At 42.5% G+C, this 21,571-nt stretch overlaps 1 protein-coding gene across 1 annotated transcript; it reads left to right on the top strand.

Annotated features, from left to right (window-relative positions):
* Positions 1-1,309: 1,309 nt before the first annotated feature.
* On the top strand, positions 1,310-19,341 carry LOC137096246 (scavenger receptor cysteine-rich type 1 protein M130-like). The gene is made up of 5 exons (XM_067465063.1): positions 1,310-1,575; positions 3,326-3,631; positions 11,408-11,713; positions 16,707-17,009; positions 19,047-19,341. The coding sequence occupies exons 1-5, from the start codon at positions 1,518-1,520 to the stop codon at positions 19,208-19,210; spliced, it is 1,137 nt and encodes a 378-aa protein (XP_067321164.1). The 5' UTR covers positions 1,310-1,517; the 3' UTR covers positions 19,211-19,341.
* Positions 19,342-21,571: the final 2,230 nt, after the last annotated feature.

Below are 21,571 nucleotides of genomic sequence, written 5' to 3'. Positions count from 1 at the left end.
CTGGGAAGACTGCTGGGTATCTTCTTCTATATAGGCTAATAAACCGCAACAGAATGTCTAGGGTGGGAGAAAGAACTCTTGTCTGTTTGAGGCAGATGGGAATGTAGTAATTGGCCACCTTGATTAACATTTATTGGCCTTGCAGCTTCGAGGTCTGGCTGCTTGCTGCCTGGGGGAATCCTTCATTGGAAGATGATTAGCTAGCCCTGATAGCTTCCTGTCTGGAATTCCCCTGTTTTGCGTGTTGTTCTTTACTGTTATTTACTGAATCATGTCGACCCAACAGTCCCTGGCTACTCATGGCTCCAGCACTTCCTGGGGGTCTGGGTTGTTCTTGGGAGTTGGGAGCCTGGGCCTTCTGCCTTCCCAGCCTAGGACCCCCTCCCATTCCCACATACCTTGTGCTCCTCTCTCTAAGCACATGGGCCCCTGAGGCTTATATAGTAAGTTCTCCCTAAAAGCACCTGGAAGTTTTGGCCAATGGGCGATTTCCCTCTGGCTCTTCCCTAAGGCTGATTTCCCCATTAAATCCAACCATAAACTCAAGATCTTAACTCTGGATGGCCATCTGTCAGGGGTGCTTTGAATACAATTTTCCTGTTTCTTGGCAGAATGGGGTTGGACTGGATGGCCCATGAGGTCTCTTCCAACTCTATGATTCGATGATTCTTCTATGATTCTTTCTACTTAGGTTTTGCTCAGCTGTGTTTATCAGTTCATAGAATCCTTGCAAGCCATCCACTCCAACTCCGGCCAAGAAGCAGGAAGCAGATCAGCTCTATCTAGCTGGAGGGTTTTTTATTATTATAATTATCACCTTATATTCCAAGCTGGTTGTTATAATTGGAGAATCTTGCCTATGGAAATGGAAAGGAAGTTGAAGGAGAGCAGGGATTCCTCTGCGATCCTCAATTCTAGAATCCAGTCCCACTCTAAGTTGTAACTCAATTTTCCTCAGTTCACTGAAAGACAAAAGACAGAACTCTACAAATAGGAGGGAGAGATCTTCAAATGAACTTGTGGACTATTGGTTATGAATGGGGTTAGGGAGTGTCCCATAGCAACAAATGAGTGTTCCTGGGAGATAGGAGTTCTGCTGCAGGCCTTTGCAACACTCTTGCATTGATTTCACAATTGCCAGCTTTTCTCTCTCACAATTGCCAGCTTTTCTCTCACTAAGAGAGGTCCTATAACCAGGAAAGTATGCAAGAGAAATCATTTATTTGACCTTCAAAGCAATGAAAGCACCTTTTGTTCTTCCAAAACCAACAGGAACCAGATTGGTGAATGGTACAAACCGTTGCTCTGGCAGAGTTGAAGTGTTCTACAATACGATCTGGTGGTCAGTGTGTGATAGCATATGGGACCTGCGTGCTGCTCAAGTCGTGTGCAGAGAACTTGGCTGTGGAGTTGCCGTGTCAGCCCCAGGAGGATCTTTCTTTGGGAGTGGAGAGAATTTCGGAAACTTCCCTTATGAACATAAATGTTTGGGAACAGAAGTTGCCTTTGACCAATGTATGTTTGATACAAGAAATGGTTGTAGCACAAGTGAATCAGCTGGTGTTGTGTGTTCAGGTAATTGTTGAAAATTAAAGTAAGATTGATTATTCACTCTGGACTTTTACATTTTACAGCAGAAGAGTCTAAAATTAACCAGTCTTAAAAACTGGATATTCAGAAAAGAAACCCCAGTACAGATTTCTAGTGCTAGGAAAGACTACATATGGTGCTTGCTTTGCGAACACTGTAAGGTAGAAAAGGGGGGAATGCCTTCCCACTTGACCTTATAGGCCTTTCTCCCACATCTCCACTCCTTCAATACAGCATATACCCAACCTTTAGCATTACTGTAATAAAGCCTTATAAAACATAACAAAAAGGAGTTTATAGCTAAGAGAAAAAAAAAAAACAGTTTACACACTACTAATAACCAAGATCTGGAAATGGACCTTAGCCTTAGCTATACATTATCTACCATGCAGAGTCTCAACCAAGATTTTCTTATGTTTGTACTATTAATGTAATTTAAAATTAATAATTTATTCTGCAGTTTTTAATCTAAACCTGCACTTATTTGTTTATTGGTTGCTCTACTCTTATGGCTTTAAGTAAGTCATAGCATTGAGTAAGTAAGTCTAGATACACATGCAGAACATGTCTTCACAAATGTATTGATTGCATCCAAATAAATTAGGTAGAGGTGATTTACATGTCCATTTTCATTTTCTTAACATATTTATTGGGTACTTCCTGTGGGAGTGCAAGGTTGTCCTCACCTGAAATACAACTGTAGACAGTAGGCCTGGGTAACAACGGAAAAATTTGTTTCTAAAATCGATTCGTTTTTTGGGGGTTTTTGCGTTTCGTTATTTAAAATAATTACAAAATTTTCCTTTTAAAAAGTTCAATATTTACAAAATTTCGTAAATGGTAAAAAATTAACGAATCGATTTCCGAAACAATAACGAATCGATTCGTTAATGGCGGACGCAACCGCGAAATACGCTAAAAAACCTCCAAAAACTTCTGAAGCTTCCCTCTCCCTCTGTTGTTGACTGTTGGTGTGATATTATAAATTTTTTTTCACTAATTAAACCATAAAACTGGGCCAGACATGCGGAAATAATAACGAAACTACCTCAGAACAATAACGAAACGAATACAATAACGAAATACGAAGCATTTACAAAACGTATTTAAAAATTCGTTTTTTTTAAATAATTGCTCCAGAATGGTTCGTTATCGTTTTGTAATAGAAAAAATTAACGAATTATTAACGAATTACGAATTAACGAAACGAAACCGCCCAGGCCTAGTAGACAGCTTGGGATCATATTTACACATAGGTGTTTTTAATTGCCTGTGTTGTGATCACACTCAATGATGAGAAAGTTGTCAGAAAGAGATAATAATTCCACTCAATCTCCTTTTATGCCTGAGTTCTTGCTATGGCTTGGGCCATGAAATAACTGCTTTGAGCATGCCTGGAGCACATGCATATCTCATGTTTTGTCCTATGCATATCCCATGATATGCATAGGACAAAACCTGGGACTTTTAGCTACCATGCAGACATCCAGTCCAATGATTCCTTCTAGTACAGAGGATCCAGTAATAATAATAATACTAAATTCTATTTTACCAATTGGATCAAAAGTGGCAAAAACAATGGCAAGAATTCCTGCTAGTTTCTCCCAATAGGAGTATATCTAGATTCTGTGTGTGTGTGTGTGTGTGTGTGTGTGTGTAGTCAAGGCTAAGAACAGAATTTTTGTACATAAATTAATTGCCATTAATCTTTTACTATATTTAATATTTTTTAAAGATCTCCGTTTAAGGAATGACTCAAGTCCCTGCTCAGGGAGGGTTGAAGTCTTTCACAATGACACATGGGGGACCATTTGTGATGCTGGCTGGGATTTACAAGATGCCCAAGTGGTCTGCAGGCAGCTGGGCTGTGGCAATGCCTCCAAAGCATTGGGCGGAGCACACTATGGCCAAGGATCAGGCCCCATTTGGCTGGAGAGCATCAACTGTACAGGAGAAGAAGAATTCCTGAGGGAGTGCCAAAAAGGAAGCTGGGGAGAGCACAGTTGCAGCCACAGCCAGGATGCCAGTGTGAAGTGTTCAGGTACATGCCTTTCCCAGTTTTCCAAGTTGTACTTACTGAAGACTTATTGTGATGGTACTAAAGGTGCTTGCTGTGAAGCCACCCTGAGTCCCCCTTTGGGGGTGAGAAAGGCAGGGTACAAGTATATGAAATAAATAAATAAATAAATAAATAAATAAATAAATTTTAGCTCCCGAGCCAGCAATGGAACATTGAAGGATGTATGTGACTTAAGTGCTGAATAAGTAATGTCATGATAATGTAGTTAATTTAGAACTAGGATCACAGGTAAGAGGATCCACGCCTGGTGAGCTTTTAAGCTAAACTGAATGAACCAGGACAGAGTAACCTCTCACCAGGATGAAGATAAGCTATAGTTATATTTTGACATGAGTCCCATATACTATACACACACATGGGGATATAAATAACATTAAAATGTACAAGGTAGATAGAAAGTTGAAATGAAAGAATACATTTTATTAAAGAGTTGAAACAATATAGTCTTTGTGGGGAGTCGCTGCCACTGGTCCATTCTTGGTAACTTTATTCACTGCAATTGTGAAAGTCCGGAAAAGAATCAGAAAAAGAAATAAAAATTTTATTCTGATGCCCTTAAAAAAACTAAAAATTGTTGGGGAGCATTGTATTAAATAACAATAGGAATATACTTATGTATTAATGCCCTTTGACAGTGAAATACTTTGACCAGAGTTTTCCAAACTGTGTGTCCTGACACATTCATTTGCCAGCTGCAGTGTGTAGGTGTGTACTATTGGAATTTGAGGGAAGGCAGGTGAAGTCAATGACAACTATTTATTTATTTATTTATTTATTTACTTACTTCATTTGTATACCGCCATTCTCAGCCCTAAGGCGACTCATAGCGGTTTACAACAATCAAGCAAAAACAAGGCGAACAATCAAGGCAAAAATTCAATGCGGCATCAACAAGGTACTTAAAAACAGTTAACACAGAAACAAATTAAACAATTTAACAGTAATAAACATTCAGTGGCGTCTCATTACTAGAATCATGATCCAAACTCGTCAGTCGTAGTTCCATTTCCTGAAATTCATTGCACTGCTTATTCAAACGCCTGTTCAAATAACCAGCTTTTCACTTTTCTCCGGAATACCATCAATGAAGGAGCCAATCTGATGTCCGTGGGAAGGGCGTTTCACAGCTGAGGGGCCACCACCGAGAAGGCCCTGTCTCTCGTCCCCGCCAACCGCGCCTGTGTTGCAGGCGGGATCGAGAGCAGGGCCTCCCCAGAAGATCTCAAAGTCCTAGTGGGTTCGTAGGTGGAGATGCGATCGGATAGGTAACTTGGGCCATAACCGTTTAGGGCTTTATAGGCCAAAGCCAGCACTTTGAATTGGGCCCGGGAGCAAATTGGTAGCCAATGAAGCTGGCGCAACAGAGGGGTTGTATGCTCCCTGTGTGCCGCCCCTGTTAGTATCATGGCTGCCACACGCTGGACCAATTGAAGCTTCCGAGCCGTCTTCAATGGCAACCCCACGTAGAGAGCGTTGCAGTAGTCTAAACAGGATGTAACAAGAGCGTGGACTACCGTGGCCAAGTCAGACTTCCCAAGGTACGGGCACAGCTGGCGAACAAGCTTTAACTGTGCGAATGCTCCCCTGGTCACCGCTGAAACCTGGGGTTCTAGGCTCATTGGTGAATCCAAGATCACACCCAAGCTGCGAACCTGCGCCTTAAGGGGGAGTGCGACCCCATCCAGCACTGGTTGTAACCCTATACCCTGTTCGGCCTTGCGACTGACCAGGAGTACCTCTCCCTTGTCTGGATTCAGTTTCAATTTGTTCGCCCTCATCCAGACCATCACAGCAGCAAGACACCGGTTAAGGACCTCGACAGCCTCCTTAGTAGCAGGTGGAAAGGAGTGACAGAGTTGTACATCATCCGCGTACAGATGACACCGTACTCCGAAACTCCGGATGATCTCTCCCAGCGGCTTCATGTTGATGTTAAACAGCATGGGAGACAGTATTGAACCCTGAGGAACCCCACAAGACAAAGGTTGTAGGGTTGTAGGTGTCTCCCAATAATACCTTCTGAGACCGACCCTCCAGGAATGACCAGAGCCACTGCAAAACAGTAGAATCATAGAATCATAGAATACTAGAATCCTAGAGTTGGAAGAGACCTCCTGGGCCATCCAGTCCAACCCCATTCTGCCAAGAAGCAGGAATATTGCATTCAAATCACACCTGACAAATGGCCATCCAGCCTCTGCTTAAAAGCTTCCAAAGAAGGAGCCTCCACCACACTCTGGGGCAGAGAGTTCCACTGCTGAACGGCTCTCACAGTCAGGAAGTTCTTCCTAATGTTCAGATGGAATCTCCTCTCTTGTAGTTTGAAGCCATTGTTCCGCGTCCTAGTCTCCAAGGAAGCAGAAAACAAGCTTGCTCCCTCCTCCCTGTGGCTTCCTCTCACATATTTATACGTGGCTATCATATCTCCTCTCAGCCTTCTCTTCTTCAGGCTAAACATGCCCAGTTCCCTAAGCCGCTCCTCATAGGGCTTGTTCTCCAGACCCTTGATCATTTTAGTCGCCCTCCTCTGGACACATTCCAGCTTGTCAATATCTCTCTTGAATTGTGGTGCCCAGAATTGGACACAATATTCCAGATGTGGTATAACCAAAGCAGAATAGAGGGGTAGCATTACTTCCTTAGATCTAGACACTATGCTCCTATCGATGCAGGCCAAAATCCCATTGGCTTTTTTTGCCGCCACATCACATTGTTGGCTCATGTTTAACTTGTTGTCCACGAGGACTCCAAGATCTTTTTCACACGTACTGCTCTCGAGCCAGGCATTGTCCCCCATTCTGTATCTTTGCATTTCATTTTTTCTGCCAAAGTGGAGTATTTTACATTTGTCACTGTAGAACTTCATTTTGTTAGTTTTGGCCCATCTCTCTAATCTGTCAAGATCGTTTTGAATTCTGCTCCTGTCCTCTGGACTATTGGCTATCCCTCCCAATTTGGTGTCGTCTGCAAACTTGATGATCCTGCCTTCTAGCCCTTCATCTAAGTCATTAATAAAGATGTTGAACAGGACCGGGCCCAGGACGGAACCCTGCGGCACTCCACTTGTCACTTCTTTCCAAGATGAAGAGGAAGCATTGGTGAGCACTCTCTGTGTTCGTCCACTTAACCAATTACAGATCCAACTCACCGTAGTTTTGCCTAGCCCACATTGGACTAGTTTCCTTGCCAGAAGGTCATGGGGGACCTTGTCGAAGGCCTTACTGAAATCCAGGTACGCTACATCCACAGCATTCCCCGCATCTACCCAGCTTGTAGCTCTATCGAAGAAAGAGATCAGATTAGTCTGGCATGACTTGTTTTTGATAAATCCATGTTGACTATTAGCAATGACTGCATTTGTTTCTAAGTGTTTGCAGACCGCTTCCTTAACAATCTTTTCCAGATTCTTGCCCGGTATCGACGTGAGGCTGACCGGACGGTAGTTGTTTGGGTCATCCTTTTTTCCCTTCTTGAAGATTGGGACCACATTGGCCCTCCTCCAATCTGCTGGAACTTCTCCCGTTCTCCAAGAACTCTCAAAGATGGTTGCCAATGGTTCCGAAATGACTTCCGCTAGTTCCTTCAATACTCTGGGGTGTAGTTGATCTGGCCCTGGGGACTTGAACTCATTAAGAGCGGCCAGGTATTCCTGGACGACTTCTTTCCCAAGTTGGGGTTGGATGTCCTCCAATCCCTCATCCACTCCATCTTGCTGAGGTTGAAGACTCTCTTTTTGTGAGAAGACCGAGGCAAAGAAGGCATTAAGTAGTTCTGCCTTTTCCCTATCCCCTGTCAGCATTGCCCCATCTTCTCCTCAAAGAGGTCCTATCGCCTCCTTGTTTTTCCTTTTTCTATTGACATAAGAATAGAAGCCCTTTTTATTGTTTTTAATGTCCCTGGCAAGTCTGAGCTCGTTTTTTGCTTTAGCCTTGCGGACCTTTTCCCTACAGGTGTTGGCTATTTGTTTGAATTCTTCTTTGGTGATTTCTCCCTTTTTCCACTTCTTGTGCATGTCTCTTTTGTGTCTTAGAACAGTTAGAAGTTCTTTGGACATCCATTCTGGCTTCTTTGCACTTGTCCTATTTTTTCTCTTGGTTGGCACGGTTTGCAATTGCGCCTTGAGTATTTCACTCTTGAGAAATTCCCATCCATCCGTAACTCCCTTGTCTTTTAGTATCTGTGTCCACGGAATGCTGCTCAGCGTTTCCTTCATTTTTTGGAAATCAGCTCTCCTAAAGTCCAAAATGCGGGTTTGACTTGTCTTAGTTTCGGCCTTCCTTTGTACCTCACATTGCAGGAGCACATGGTCACTTGCCCCTAAGGATCCTACCACTACGACCGCATCGATCAGGTCCTCCGCATTTGTTAGGATGAGATCAAGAGTAGCCAATCCCCTTGTTGCCTCTTCTACCTTCTGGACCATGAAATTGTCTGCAAGGCAAGCGAGGAATTTGTTGGACCTTGTACTCTTGGCCGAGTTTGTTTTCCAGCAAATATCGGGATAGTTGAAATCGCCCATGACTACTACATCTCTTATCTGTGCCTGTTTGGTCAACTGTTGGCAGAAGACTTCATCAAGTTCTTCCTCCTGGCTTGGGGGTCTGTAGTAGACGCCTACAACGACATCTTTTTGAGTCCCAGTTCCCTTGATTCTTATCCAGATGATTTCAAGCTGGTTTCCCAGATTGCTGTCTTGAATCTCTTCTGCAGCATAACAGTTTTTGACATATAAGGCTACTCCGCCTCCTCTCCCCTTTGTTCGGTTTCTGTGAAAGAGGTTATACCCCTCGATATCTACATTCCAGTGATAGGAGTCATCCCACCAGGTTTCAGTGATGGCTATGATATCATATTTGTGGTGTTGTGCTAAAAGTTGGAGTTCGTCTTGTTTATTTCCCATGCTCTGTGCATTAGTGTAAAGACATGTGAGCCCCTGAGATCTTCCCTTGAGCTGTTTAATTGGGATTATTGTGCTTTTGGTACTTGGTCCTTGTTGTGTTTGTGCAGCCCTCCGTTTAGCCTTCTGGCGATTCCCAGACATTATGGGTAAAGTAGTGTTCGCAAGGCTGTTGTCCCCCTCCCCCGGTGGACCTAGTTTAAAGTGCGTCTAATGAGGTTTGCGAGTCTGTGAGCAAAAAGGTGTTTTCCTACTTGTGTGAGATGCACCCCATCCCTTGCCAGTAGGCCATCCTCCTGGAAAAGCAGGCCATGGTCGAGGAAGCCAAAGCGTTCCTCCTGACACCATTTTCTAAGCCAGTCATTGACCTGTACTATTTTTCTGGCTCTTGTGTCTTACAACAGGGAGGAGGGATGAAAAGACCACCTGTACATTACATTCTTTTAGCTTTGCTCCTAGAGCTCGAAAATCATTTGTGATCTTTTGAAACGTATGCCTTGCAGTATCATTGGTTCCTACATGAATCAACATGAGGGGAGGACGGTGATAGGGCTTGAGGAGCCTGGTGAGCCTCTGAGTGATATGATGTATTTTTGCCCCCGGTAGGCAGCATATTTCTCGAGCCATCCCATCTGGTCTGGAAATGACAGCTTCTGTTCCTCTAAGGAGGGAGTCGCCTACTACCAAGACCTATTTAATTTCGGGAATGACAGGGCCCCTTTTGTGCAATGTAGTGTGTAGGTCTCCAGAAAAGTGATCCTGTTGGTGTGAATTGTGTAGGTGAAAAGTCAGTACCTCCAAGACCCATCCCCGAGAGGCGTCCCAGAAGGATACCGTGGTCGACGGTATCGAAGGCCACTGAGAGGTCCAGCAGCACCAACAGGGACACACTCCCCCTGTTGAGCTCCCGGCGCAGATCATTCACTAAGGTGACCAAGACTGTCTCAGTTCCATGCCCCAGCCTGAAACCAGACTGTGCCGAATCCAGATAATCCGTGTCGTCCGAGAATACCTGGAGTTGTGAGGCCACCACACGTTCCAGGACTTTGCCCAAAAAGGGGAGATTGGAAACTGGCCGATAGTTGTCGAATTTAGTGGGGTCCAGTGATGGTTTTCTCAACAGCGATTTTATTATAGCTTGTTTTAAGCTCGCTGGAATCTTGCCTTCCCGAAGGGAGGCATTAACCACCACCGTAATCCACTCAGCCAATCCCCCTCTGGCCTCTTTTAGAAGCCAGGATGGGCAGGGGTCTAGGATGCATGTGGTAGGCCTCATTCCTCCAAGTATCTTGTCCACATCCTCAGGCTTCACCAATTGAAATGAATCCATCAAAACTGGACAAGCAGGTGCTCGTGTTACATCCTCAGAGACTGCCTTTAACATGGTATCCAGACCAGAACGGATCAAAGCGACTTTGTCTGCAAAGAACCAAGCAAAAGCTTCACAGCGAGTAGCCGAATTGTCAGGGCTCCCACTCTGGGTAGTGGGATTCAAAAGGCCTCTGACAACTCGAAACAGCTCAGCTGGACGGTTCTTTGCAGACGCAATAGTGGTCGCAAAGAAAGATTTCTTTGTGGCTTTTATTGCCGCGGCATATGCCCTTAAAAAGGACACAATCCATGTTCGATTTGGCTCGCTCGGATCCAAACGCCACACGCTCTCTAGTTCCCCCTTCCTTCGCTTCATCGCTGCCAGCTCCTCAGTAAACCGAGGGGCTGGTTTAGCTCGGCTACTTGAGAGGGGACGTTCTGAAGCGATCGTGTCTATCACCCTAGTCATTTCCCTGTTCCAGAGAGCGACTAGGGCGTTGACAGGATCACCTACCGAGGGGGTGGGAAACTCCCCAAGAGCCGTCAGGAATCCATCCAGACCCATAAGCCTCCTGGGGCGGACCAACTTAATGGGTCCTCCACCTCTGCAGAGGTTAGGGGTTGCAGTAAGCCTAAATCTGACCAGGTAGTGGTCGGTCCATGGCAACGGAGAGATGGTCAACTCCTCAATATCGCCACCTTCCTCCTATCCCTGACAGAAAACCAAGTCCAATGTGTGTCCTGCACTGTGGGTGGGGCCAGATACCTGTTGGGACAGCCCCATGGTTGCCATGGCAGACATGAAGTCCTGAGCCGCACCCGATAGGGCAGTCTCAGCATGGACCTTGAAGTCCCCCAGCACAAGGAGCCGCTGGGACTCCAATGCCAAACCCGAGACTACCCCCGCTAGCTCAGGTAGGGAGACTGTAGTGCAGCGAGGTGGTCGGTACACTAACAGAATCCCTATTCTGTCCCGGTCTCCCACCCTCATGTGGACGCATTCAAAATTTGTTGACTGTGGGATGGGGCCCCTGGTCAGAGGGATGGAATCTCTATAGACCACTGCAACTCCACCTCCCCGCCCTCCGGATCTCGGCTGGTGCTGCACGGAAAAACCTGGGTCAGATTCACGCCTCCAGCTTCGTCCAACCAGGTCTCCGTAATGCACGCCAGATCTGCCCGTTCATCCAGGATTAGATCCTGGATGAAGGTTGTTTTTCCATTGACAGATCTGGCATTCAGCAGCACCACCTTCAATCCCGAGGGCCCGCCCTCCTGGTTACACCAGTTTACCATATCAGGAGACCGATTTGGAATTACTAATGTTGTTACACTAATGAGTATTACTAAGAGATAGGATGACCTGCACAACAAAGCCTTGTTTCTATATTGATTCCGCAATAGCTAGCTAACTTCCTACTTGTACACACTTACTATGAATGGCCCCATGACTAGGAAGATATGATGGAGAAAACAAAGAAGTGAACTATAGATCAATAAAGCGTTTTTCATTCTTCCAACATCAATAGAAACTAGATTGGTGAATGGTCCAAACCGTTGCTCCGGGAGAGTCGAAGTGTTCCGCAATGGGACCTGGGGAACAGTGTGTGATGATGGATGGGACCTGAGAGATGCTCAAGTCGTGTGCAGAGAACTCGGCTGCAGAGAAGCTGTGTCAGCTCCTGTAGAAGCCCACTTTGGAAAAGGAAAAGATCCCATCTGGATAAATGAAGTCCAATGCAATGGGACAGAGGTTTCCCTGTACAACTGCATTCACAGAATGCACACATTATATGAGTGTCGTCATGAAGAAGATGCCAGTGTTGTGTGCTCAGGTAACCGATGCAAACTAAAAACATGTTGATAATTCAGGAAATTTCCACATTTCCCTCAAAAGAGTCAAAACATGGGGAAGAAATTGTGGTGAAAAGTGCAAGTGCTGTGGTGGTTTGCGAATGGTGCTTCCTTATAAAAATGTACGGCAGTGAAGAGGATGAGTTCCTACTTTATATTCCATTCTTCCAAATCCCCACTGATGTTTCAAATGCCAAGTCCTCAGCATTATTGCTATAACTTACTGTTAGTCTCCAAAGGGTTATAAGTAAGGGGGAAATACTGTTTCTACACTAATTTCAACTGAAATCAAAATATTTCTAGGAACCAGAAAATAAAAAGAAAGCAACACAAACATTGGATGAATCCAAATAAATTCTGTAGATGTGTATGACTCTTCTATATTAAATACTTGCTTGGGTACCCAGCATTGCCTGGGTTATTAGAAGAAGTCATTTTTTAATTTTACAAAATACATAAGGTTGTGGGTCTACTGCAACTCACATCATGCCAGGTTAACCTTCTGAAACTCTACCAATATTTAAAGTTTTTCATGTTGGGCAAATGTGCTCTAGACACATCATCAGTGGGGTTCAGTATGCTCTCCAGCTGCAGGATGAATTACTACTCCCACCATGGTGGGCCAGTCCCATCAAATCCCCCCAATACATTCAGTTGGTCATGGGGGTTCTGTGCGCCAAGTTAGGTCCAGGTCCATCATCAGTGGGGTTTGGCATGCTCTTTGATTGCAGGTGAACTATAAATCCCAGTATCTACAACTAATTAATGTCCACCCCAAATCCAACATTATTCAAATTGGGGCATATTGGACGCACGCCAAATTTGGTGCAGATCCATTTTTGTTTGCATTCACAGCGCTCTCTGGATGTAGGGGAACTGTAATTCCTAGAAATCAAGGTGAATTTTCTCCAAAGCCCTCCTGCATTTTTTTTTAGTCATTGGGGTTCTGTGTGCAAAGTTAGGTCCAAGGCCATTGTTGGTGGGGTTCAGAGTCTCTTTGATTGCAGGTGAACTATACATCCCAGTACCTACAACGGCTATTAATCAAGGTGAATCCCCCCGCCAAACCTCTCCAGTATTTTTCTTTTGACGTGGGGTTCTGTGTGTGCCAAATGTGGTCCAGGTCCATTGTCAATGGGGGTCGCAGTGCTCTGACATGATGCAGGGTGAACTACAACTTCGATCATGTGGAGTCAATCCTCCAAACTCTAGTATATTTAGTTGCTGCTCAGTTCTGCTCTGTTTGTTATGCACACAGAGTTGAAAAGAGTAGGAAAGGGTTTTTTCCATTGTATTTTAATTGAATTTTATAAGCATAACAATACTTCCTTTTCTTTAACATTTACCTTCCAACACTTCCTATATTTTTCCCCTCCCTCCCTCTCCCTCCCTTCTCAACCACAGTATATTTCTACTAATTTTGCAGATTCATCCACTGAGAAAGTCTTTGTATTTTTTTTCTTTGATGTGAAAAACACAGCAGAAGAGACTTAAGAAGCCAAAAAATTAAAAAAAATACATTACAACACATGCACAAAACCACACACACACACACACACATACGCAAATATATACACATACCAAAAACCCATATAGATAGACTGGGCCACAGCAACCCATGGCAGGAAATGGCCATGCGTTCCCTCTATGCCCATAGTTTTTGCCATTTTTGCCAACAATCGTACGCTATCTTTCTCAGTCCTGTTAGTTTTGCTTTTATTTCTTTAATATCACTAGTATATAGCCCTCATTTTCCTCAGTTTCTGCATTTTATAAAGCCATATTGATTATAAAGCTATATTGATTTTAGTTATAATCCCTTATATTCTGTTTACTAATATTTTCGTGGATATTTTATAATCCTGATTTAGGAGGCTAATGGGTCTATATGAATTAGGATCTACTGGATCTTTCCCACTATTATTATCTCTGATTCTCTCCATGAATCTGGGGGTTATCCTCCTTTCATTATGCTATTAAATAAATTCTTCAATTCTGGCATTACTATTTCTTTTGTTTCTTTGTAAAACTTTGCAGTGTAACCATCACATCCTGGGGATTTTGCATTTTTCAGTGTATCAATCACCTGCTCTATTTCTTTTTATTCCTAGTTTCCTATTGTCTTCTCTATCTAATATCTTCTGGATATTTTCATTAAAACTTCCTCCATGTATTTGTTTTTTTTATATAAGTCCTGGTAAAAAATTACAAATACCTTTCTTATTTTCTTGCTCAAATTTACCTTTTTATTATATTTATTCTTTAACTGTATGACGCTACCTTTCTCTTTCACATTTTTCAGATAATAAGCCAGTTTTTTTCATTGTATTTGTATTTTGTCTTTGGAAATTATTTTAATAAACATCGCTTTCTTCCAGAAGTCCAAATTATTCATTTCTTCTTATTGTTTCTTTAATTTTTCCAACTTTACTTTCACCTGCGTTTGATGTTTACTTTGTAATAGTTTTTGTGTTTCCTTTATTTCTCTAAGCATTCTTTCCCTTTTTTATCTTGCTATTTCTTTACTGCAACTTCTTTTGCTATGCAATAACCCCTAATAACCACTTTATGTAGTAGTACATAACCAGTTGTTATGTAGTAGTAGAATGTTGTTGCTGTCTTGACCTACTGTAAACTGTCTTTTCTATGTTTTTGTACACCGCCGCGAGTCGCCCTAGGGCTGAGAGCGGCGGTTAATAAGTGCAAGTAATAAATAAATAAATAAATAAATTATCCCAGACTGTTTCTACACTTGCTGATCTCCTCTTTTTTTCTCTCTTCTAATAGTTCTTTATTACGTTTTCTGTCTTGATTATCAAATTTTTATGTCTCACAAGTTTTTTTGCCTCCGTTTCATCTGGTTCTTCTATGTTTAACTCCACTATAATAGACGCATCATCTGAAATCCAGATTGGTTGTATTTCTGTATTTAAAATTCTAGACCTATTGGTGTTTTTTTTTAATATGCAATCTATCCATCTAAAACATTTATGACTATGTGAGAAGTATGTTGGTTTTTGATTTACAGAATTTGCTTCAAATATGTCCTCCAATTTCCTTTCTTTTAAAAGATTTTTTATTATTTCTAAGATCCATATTAAAGTCCCCTCCAACTATTAGCTCCCTTTGATAAATTCTTTGTATTTTCCTAAACCACTTTCTAAAGTATTTGGGCCATATATATTTCCTATTGTATATCTCCTGCCATTTATTTTTCATATTATTACTATATATCTACCTTCCTTAACTATTGTTGTTTCTAGTATTTCCAATTTTAATGAGTTTCCCGTTGCTATCACTGCCCTTCTTGATTTATTCATACCACCCTTAATAAATCTGGTATATTTATTAATTGTTTATTATCTTTCTAATATTTGTGGGTTTCCTATAAACAAAGCACATTGCAATGCGATTTCTTTGCTAATTGTACTATCTTGTACTATTCTTGACCGCTTCAGATTTGAAGCCATCCCGTTTGTATTTTAAAAGCACATTTTCAGCTTATCTTTGTTTATTTGTGTCTCCTCATCTGCTATTTTTCCTTCCCTTATAACTGTGGTTATGGGTTAAGGAAGAGGCAGTGAATGGGATCATGTAAATTCCACACCAATGGAGAAAGAAAGGAACTCTGTGATGCCTGCCTGTGGTGGAGAAAACACATAAAATCTTGGATGAAATTGTCCCTGAATGAAAGCATTCCTTGGGTGATGGGCCATAGTATTTGGGGAAGACATTGGCAGGGTTGGTCTACATGTTCATGACTCTCACTATAACCTGAAATGTCATTGGAGGGAGTTCTTTTGGTGACTTCTCAGCACTGTAGGTTATAGCTATTTGTGGAAGTGGGAGCCTGTTTGTGGAAGTGGACACCCCAGCCACATACACACATATATTTTCACTTTTAATATGTGTATCGACAGATTAGCTTAGGTGTACCTGGCATTGCCAGCATATGCATTCTCCAATGCTATTTATGAGGAAAAAAATCATGGTTGGCTTTATGGTTTTATTAATGGCCTCATTAGAAAATGTATAGCTGTATAATGGGACCTTTTAAAAAGGGTATATCTGATGCGTTCCAATTTCTATGAGCCCCAAACCTGGTGAATCTGAAACTCACATAAGAGATAGAACTGGCTGGCTGAAAATGCCACCAGGATCAGATCTGGCCAGGTGGAAATCCCATCATCCTTAGGTCTGGGTGGGTGCAAATCCCACCAATCTGAGACCTTTCTTTCTGGAAATCCCATCCGCCAGATCTGTTTGTGTTGGAACCAGCATTGATGCAGTTCTCTAGATTTAGGTGAACTCCAGCTTCCATCATCCTCTTTCTTGCCTCCCCCCACCTTGCCAAATCCTGTCATTATTGTAAATGGAATAACAAAGGGGCCTTGTACCAGGTTTGGTCTAGATTCACACATGGATTACAACTTCCATCATCCTTTATCAACTCCCTTAAGCCCCACCAGTGTTTTAAGATGGTCATGATGAGGATGTTTACCAAGATTAGTTCAGATCCATTATGGGTGTCTGGGATTAACATGCCACTCCAGATGTGGGTGGGCCATAACCCTCATCATCATCATCCTCTGTCATTGTTCTCAACTATTTTAAGTTGGTCATGATAGATATGTGTACCAGGTTTGGTTGAGAGCAGACCTCAGTTCCAATTATACCACTGAGTACAAAAGAAACAAGAAGCTAAGCTAGGGTGGCAATGTCTGAGACCAAGGCATCCTCATACTAAATTATTTTATTTTACCAGTTTGATTCAAAGTCATCACAATGACTGACATCCTGCTGGTTATTCCCAGCTAGAGTAGATCCATTCATTGGTTGAATGATGAATCAACATATAGGTAAAATTAATGGATCCAGTGTTTATTGTCTAGTGAATTCTAACAACACAACATTTGCTTATAACTGTATCATCACAATTCATTTTGTACTAAGTATATCTTTTTTCTGCTACAGATCTCCGTTTGAATGGCACAAGTCCCTGCTCTGGGCGGGTTGAAGTCTTTCACAATGACGCATGGGGGACCGTTTGTGATGCTGGCTGGGATTTACAAGATGCCCAAGTGGTCTGCAGGGAGCTGGGCTGTGGCAATGCCTCCAAAGCATTGGGTGGAGCACACTATGGCCAAGGATCGGGCCCCATTTGGCTGGAGAGCATCAACTGTACAGGAGAAGAAGCGTCCCTGAAGGAGTGCCAAAAAAGAAGCTGGGGAGAGCAGAGTTGCAGCCACAGCCAGGATGCCAGCGTGGAGTGTTCAGGTACATGCCTTTCCTAGTTTGCTTTAGCAAAGCCTGCATCGGGTTCCTCTCTTCTCAAAACCAGCGTGATCAGGATGAGAGTCTTTCTTTTGTATTACCATCAGCTGTTCTGATTAATAAAAAGTTTGGAGTGCAGTCTGGATGGCTGAATTTCTCTGGAAATATTCAGAAAGATTGTAATACACTCTTAATGTCGGAACTATTCAATAGCTTCTTCAACAGACCATCAAAATCTTTTTCGGGCTACATGACCATGTTCTAGAGGCATTCTCTCCTGATGTTTCGCCTGCATCTATGGCAAGCATCCTTGGAGGTTGTGAGGTCTGTTGGAACTAGGAGAATTGGGTTTATATCTGTGGAATGACCAGGGTGGGACAAAGAACTCTTGTCTGTTGGAGCTGTGTGTGAATGTTTCAACTGACCACCTTGATTAGCATTTGATGGCCTGGCAGTGCCTGGGGCAATCTTTTGTTGAGAGGTGATTAGATGTCCCTGATTGTTTCCTCTCCATTGTTTTGCTGTTGTAATTTTAGAATTTAATTTTAATTTTCAATGGCTTCTCTGTGTAGTCTGACATGGTGGTTGTGAGAGTAGTCCAGCATTTCTGTGTTCTCAGATAATATGCTGTGTCCACAGAGAAGCCATTGAAATGGCTTCTAGAACATGGCCATATAGCCTGAAAAAGCCTACAACAACCCAGTGATTCCGGCCATAAAAGCCTTCGACAATACAAAATCTTTGTTATTAGTATTTTTTTGCCAAAGGTGATAATCCATTCAAACCTGCTCCTAATGATTGCCATTCTAGTCAGCCAACTGCAAAAGCTTTATACATTCAAAATGTGGAATCTATTTCCTTTATCTTTGAAAAAAAAAACATGGAGAGAGAGAGAAGGCAACCACCTTCAAAGACCCTGAAAGGCTATTTATTTATTTATCGTGTCATCAGCAACCATACCATTGTATTACAATTCTAACAGAGCAAAACAAACACACAGATTAAAAAGAAAAAGAAAAAAACCACACAGATTTTGCAAATTTGGTAGTTGGTTAAATGTCCTTTGACCAGTATCTGGCCACTTGGAGTGCCTCTGGTGTTGCCGCAAGAAGGTCCTCCATGGTGCATGTGGCAGGGCTATGCTATGAAAGGCTATGCTAGTAATGCTATATCTATTTGGTCCTAATCGATATACCCTCTTGAAATAAGAGGACCATCCTATACCTCATAGCACCAGAATGTCTACCAGGCTACTGATAGCAAGAGCTTCCATCCTTCTTGAGATAGTCCTGAAGAAGTATCTTGATAGCCAGGCTCATTGATCTTACAATAAGCTCTGCTTGGTACCAGTCATGATATTTGCCGGATGCCTGAGACATTCCAATATGTGTATCAGGTATTTTCATCATGGCTTCATCACTCTCAGCTTTTTTCTAAGCATGATAAATTTGCCGGACTGTAACATATTTATGTAACTATTAGTAGTAAGCAGAGGAAGGGTAGCATTTGTCCCGAGAATCTCTTTCTGGGGTTTTCTTAAAGCTGGCAATAGACTACGTCATGTACAATATTCTTGCTCTTCAACTAGAGCAGAACTCCTTGTCTTGGTACTTACTTTGAGGCACTCAGTAGCATCTCCTTAACTAAGCTGTTGATGTAGAGTTCCAGCTATTACTATTATAGAGCCAAGTGAGTGTCTACAGTCTTCTTCTTGCAATGCTAGATCCAATGAAAGACCACAGATGGAAAAAAAATGCTTCCCAAACTCCTGTGTGGGCCTAGAGAGAAGAGCAAAATACTGTGCTATTGGAATTAAATCTAACTGGGTTTATATATCTTTATCCAGCTAAAAAAGATCACTTGTAATAAGTCAGTTAAATGTCCCACAGCTTTGTACATCATTTCCATTTCAGCAGTTGATTCCATCAGTTTATTTTGGCTAGGAGTAGCAGTTGAATCAAGGACACTGGGATCAGTTAATAACAATTTCATGTTGCAACCAACACCTGAATTGTCCTTCCATCTTTGTTGTCATTGTAGTTATTACAGCTGTTGATTCCTCCCTTGAGATCAGCATTCACCTGGGAGTGGCTGCCTTGGTCTTCCTTGCCTTGGTGGGGATTGTGGCTGAGGCTGGATGCAGGAGAAGGAGGAAGACCATCCAGAGGAGGAGGAGGAAGAGGAGGAGAGAGCAGCAGCTTTAAGCTCCTAACTGGCCAGTTCCAGGGATCAAGGTCTGTCCACGAGGTCCGTGGAGAGATTCAGAAGGAATTTTATGCGGAATCAGAGCCCAATGAATTGGATCGATTCTGAATCTGGTTTCAAAACATAAATCTATCCTATCATAACAATATAGGTATATTGTTAAGGTATATCCTTTTATACCTTTATGCTACTTTTTTAAAAAAAATGCTAAATGTCTTTTTTGCTGCATATTTACTTCTGTAAGAATTTAGGAATGTTTTCTTGTTCCAAAATTTTAAATAAATGCATCTTATATTTTATCTGAGTGTATTGATGATTGGCATGGTAAGAACGAAACTGTTTTTGGGGATGAAAGAGAAGACAAGTAAAACACACACAACCCCTGCAAGGTAGGCACTTGAATTCTTTCTCTGGCTGCCTCCTCTAGCTGTCCAATGAGAAGGACTGTCTCCAAAGCAAGCAGTTAATTCCAATCCCCAAAACACTGCAGAGCCCTGGTCACAGCAGAGATTTTATATCACAGTCTCTGACCTTGTATACAACAACAATATTTATTACAGTCCACAGAATCATCAGTGAACAAACAGCTATTAATAAACTCTCCCATCTAGTTGTCCAAAATTAATATACATGGTTTCAAGTAATATCCCTATCTGAGGTTAGTTTCTTTCTCAACCTTGTTGCCACTGTGAGGAATTTTGCCATTATGAGGGTGACTCTGTGGAACTTGTCCTCTAAAAGATATCTAACAATCCCCTGTCAGGAATGGCTAGTCATGTGGAACAAAATTGGATCTAAAAGTTGGCTACATTACACTGTGTAATAACGGCGCTTCAATAACATGTGTTTCTACTTCATTTCCTTCGCAGGGGCATAGTCATAGAATCATAGAATCAAAGAGTTGGAAGAGACCTCATGGGCCATCCAGTCCAACCCCATTCTGCCAAGAAGCAGGAATATTGCATTCAAATCACCCCTGACAAATGGCCATCCAGCCTCTGCTTAAAAGCTTCCAAAGAAGGAGCCTCCACCACACTCCGGGGCAGAGAGTTCCACCGCTGAACGGCTCTCACAGTCAGGAAGTTCCTCCTAATGTTCAGATGGAATCTCCTCTCTTGTAGTTTGAAGCCATTGTTCCGCGTCCTAGTCTCCAAGGAAGCAGAAAACAAGCTTGCTCCCTCCTCCCTGTGGCTTCCTCTCACATATTTATACATGGCTATCATATCTCCTCTCAGCCTTCTCTTCTTCAGGCTAAACATGCCCAATTCCCTAAGCCGCTCCTCATAGGGCTTGTTCTCCAGACCCTTGATCATTTTAGTCGCCCTCCTCTGGACACATTCCAGCTTGTCAATATCTTTCTTGAATTGTGGTGCCCAGAATTGGACACAATATTCCAGATGTGGTCTAACCAAAGCAGAATAGAGGGGTAGCATGACTTCCTTAGATCTAGACACTATGCTCCTATTGATGCAGGCCAAAATCCCATTGGCTTTTTTTGCCGCCACATCACATTGTTGGCTCATGTTTAACTTGTTGTCCACGAGGACTCCAAGATCTTTTTCACACGTACTGCTCTCGAGCCAGGCGTCCCCCATTCTGTATTTTTGCATTTCATTTTTTCTGCCAAAGTGGAGTATCTTGCATTTGTCACTGTTGAACTTCATTTTGTTAGTTTTGGCCCATCTCTCTAATCTGTCAAGATCGTTTTGAATTCTGCTCCTGTCCTCTGGACTATTGGCTATCCCTCCCAATTTGGTGTCGTCTGCAAACTTGATGATCATGCCTTCTAGCCCTTCATCTTTGGAAGTAAGAAGTTCCAGACAATCTGCCTCTTAGCAGCTCTGAAGGAATTATGTTTAGCCTTGCCTTTGTAAAGAATATATAAAGATAGTAGCTTTATAAAGATAATAGCACACCAGCTTGAATAAGCACACTTGAGCTCTGGCTTTCATCCAAACTCTTTTGGAGGTTTATTCTTCAGTCGTTGATACATATAATTATTTACAGGTCTTCTCTTAGTATACAAAGATATTCACAACCATAGTAGGACACTCACACAAGGAGAATGGCGATGGATTACAAATGCAGAGAGTCATGGCAAAATTATTAAGATGGCAGAGAGAAAGCACATGGCAGAGAAGAAGTTCACATGCAAGCCACTCCCATTATTCCCTCCAGAGAACAGGAAATGATTCATCTAGGATCACATCTCTACTCTAGTAACACTTTCAGTGGACTGTACAGTGTTCCCCCGCTACTTCGCGGTTTGCTTTTCGCAGACTCGCTGTTTCGATTTTTTTCTCTCTAAAAATATGAATTTAAGTAGTGAGGGAACACTATAAACAAATCCTGCACCTTAA

Source organism: Anolis sagrei, chromosome 2 (assembly GCF_037176765.1).
Source record: "Anolis sagrei isolate rAnoSag1 chromosome 2, rAnoSag1.mat, whole genome shotgun sequence".
NCBI lineage: Eukaryota > Metazoa > Chordata > Lepidosauria > Squamata > Dactyloidae > Anolis > Anolis sagrei.
Note: the sequence above shows the minus strand (reverse complement) of the source record. Positions and strands in the feature narration are given on the sequence as shown.

Excerpts from the sequence above, each read along its gene's own strand:
- LOC137096246 (XM_067465063.1), top strand. The coding sequence starts at position 1,518 with ATGTTTGATACAAGAAATGGTTGTAGCACAAGTGAATCAGCTGGTGTT. Across the intron at positions 1,576-3,325 it reads AGCTGGTGTTGTGTGTTCAG|ATCTCCGTTTAAGGAATGAC; the intron begins GTAATTGTTGAA and ends TATTTTTTAAAG. Across the intron at positions 11,714-16,706 it reads TGCCAGTGTTGTGTGCTCAG|ATCTCCGTTTGAATGGCACA; the intron begins GTAACCGATGCA and ends TTTCTGCTACAG.